General features: G+C 45.9%; 1 protein-coding gene across 1 annotated transcript in view; it reads right to left on the bottom strand.

The window, feature by feature from the left end:
• The window catches only part of LOC107721033 (protein Hook homolog 3-like), a 28,252-nt gene that overhangs the window by 12,540 nt on the left and 13,764 nt on the right, over positions 1 to 1,948 (bottom strand). The window contains exons 15-17 of the mRNA XM_016528884.1: positions 711 to 795; positions 522 to 591; positions 50 to 190 (exon numbers count right to left, since the gene is read on the bottom strand). Coding sequence (XP_016384370.1) covers positions 50 to 190; positions 522 to 591; positions 711 to 795 — 296 coding nt within the window. The remainder of the gene's footprint in view (positions 1 to 49; positions 191 to 521; positions 592 to 710; positions 796 to 1,948) is intronic.

Consider the following 1,948-nt stretch of genomic DNA (forward strand, 5'->3'; position numbering starts at 1 on the left):
GTGTGTGTCTGTGTGTGCGTGTGTGTGTGTGTGTGTGTGTGTGTGTGACCTGTTCTCCGTCTCCAGCTCGTTCTTCCTGCTGTTGGCGTCCTCCAGTAAACTCTGCAGCAGAGCGATCTGTTCATTATCTGATCCCTCCTGAGCCAGTTTCAGCATCTTATTCTCATGCTGCAGGCGAATCAGACGCTCCCTGAGAGACATGACAAAACAACACTAGTCAGGACAAGAACAGGAGCTAACTAGACCATGATAACCTCAGCAGTCAGACATCTAACAAAATTAGCTCCATCAGCAGAAGAAAGCTCAAGCTCTTTCTGGATCCCTGAACTGATTTACAATGCTGCTGTTTGTTGGGCAGCGTGACCAGAGTTACAAAGCTATAAAACAGAGCACAGATCCGGTCTGAGCTGCTGGAGCCTTTCATGGACGTCAAAGAGATCTGAGTGTGTGTGTGTGTGTGTGTGTGTGTGAGTGTGTGTGTTTAGTGTTCATGCGGCTTCATGTTACTGTATTTCACCTACCTAAACTCTGGTGTGACAATTTCTGCAGACAGCAAGTCAGAGGGCTCGTTACTGCCGAGCGGCACTAAACCTGATGAAACACTTCTGATCAGCACATATAAACCCATCATATACATAAACAAACATAATGAATTAAAAACAAACATATGCTGTAAAAATGAGTCACTGCATGGACTTTAAAGCAGTCACCTGACGTCAGCTGAGACTCTTGAGCTTTAACACACCTCAGCTCCTCAATAGTCTCCTTCAGAGAGTCTCGCTCTGTCCTCAAGCGCTACACACACACACACACACACACAAACACACACACAGGTTCATGTCATCAGCTTCATCCTTATAACACTCTTTGTACGGTTTTCTCTGCATGCAGCTCAGATGTAAATACTTTGGCAATACGAGTCTACAATTATACTCTGCTAGTAAAGAACATTCAAAACTTGACATCTTGACAATCAAAGCCTAGATCTGTTTTATTTAGAAGCTCTTCTGTTCAGTCATTTACTGATAAACAGGACTGTTTTGTGTGAGAGTGTTTGTGTGAGTGTGTGTGAGTGTGATTGTGTGCTTGTGTGTGTGCACTTGCGTGAGTTTGTGTGCACTTGCGTGAGTTTGTGTGCGCTTATGTGAGTGTGTGTATGTGTGAGTGTGAGTGTGTGTGAGTGTGTGTGTGTGTGTGTGTGTGAGTTGTGTGCTTGTGTGTGTGCACTTGCGTGAGTTTGTGTGCGCTTATGCGAGTGTGTGTGTGCACTTGTGTGAGCGCTTGTGCAAGTGTGTGTGTGCGTGCTTGTGAGTGTGGGCGCACTTGTGTGAGTGTATGTGTGTGCGCGCTTGTGCGAGTGTGTATGCGCTTGTGCATGTGTGTGCGCGCTTGTGCGAGTGTGTGTATGTGCGAGCGCTTGTGCGAGTGAGTGCATGTGTATGTGCAAGTGTGTGCGCTTGTGCGAGTGTGTGTATGTCTGAGCGCTTGTGCGAGAGTGTGTATGTGTGAGCGCTTGTGCGAGTGTGTATGTGTGTGCACGCTTGTGTGAGTGTGTGTGTGTGTGAGCGCTTGTGCGAGTGTGTGTATGTGTGAGCGCTTGTGCGAGTGTGTTTGTGTGTGCACGATTGTGCGAGTGTGTGTATGTCTGAGCGCTTGTGCGAGTGTGTATGTGTGCACGCTTGTGTGAGTGTGTGTGTTTGTGTGTGCGCATGCGCTTGTGTGTGTGTGTGAGTGTATATGTGAAAGTGTGTGAGAGTGTGTGTGTGTGTGTGTCAGCTTCATAAAAATCTCACAGAAACTGTTGGTGTCAAATTAGGCTCAAGTGTTAATTGGGTGTAAAAGATTCATCAGAATTAATTAGTTAGTTGAGTCAACATCTAATTTGGCAGCTCATCTACAACATCCACATGCTTCATTTAAAAGACCATTAATATTCACTATTGATATT

The sequence above is a fragment of the Sinocyclocheilus rhinocerous genome, unplaced genomic scaffold (assembly GCF_001515625.1).
Source record: "Sinocyclocheilus rhinocerous isolate Xijiao unplaced genomic scaffold, SAMN03320098_v1.1 scaffold3468, whole genome shotgun sequence".
Taxonomy (NCBI): Eukaryota; Metazoa; Chordata; class Actinopteri; order Cypriniformes; family Cyprinidae; genus Sinocyclocheilus; species Sinocyclocheilus rhinocerous.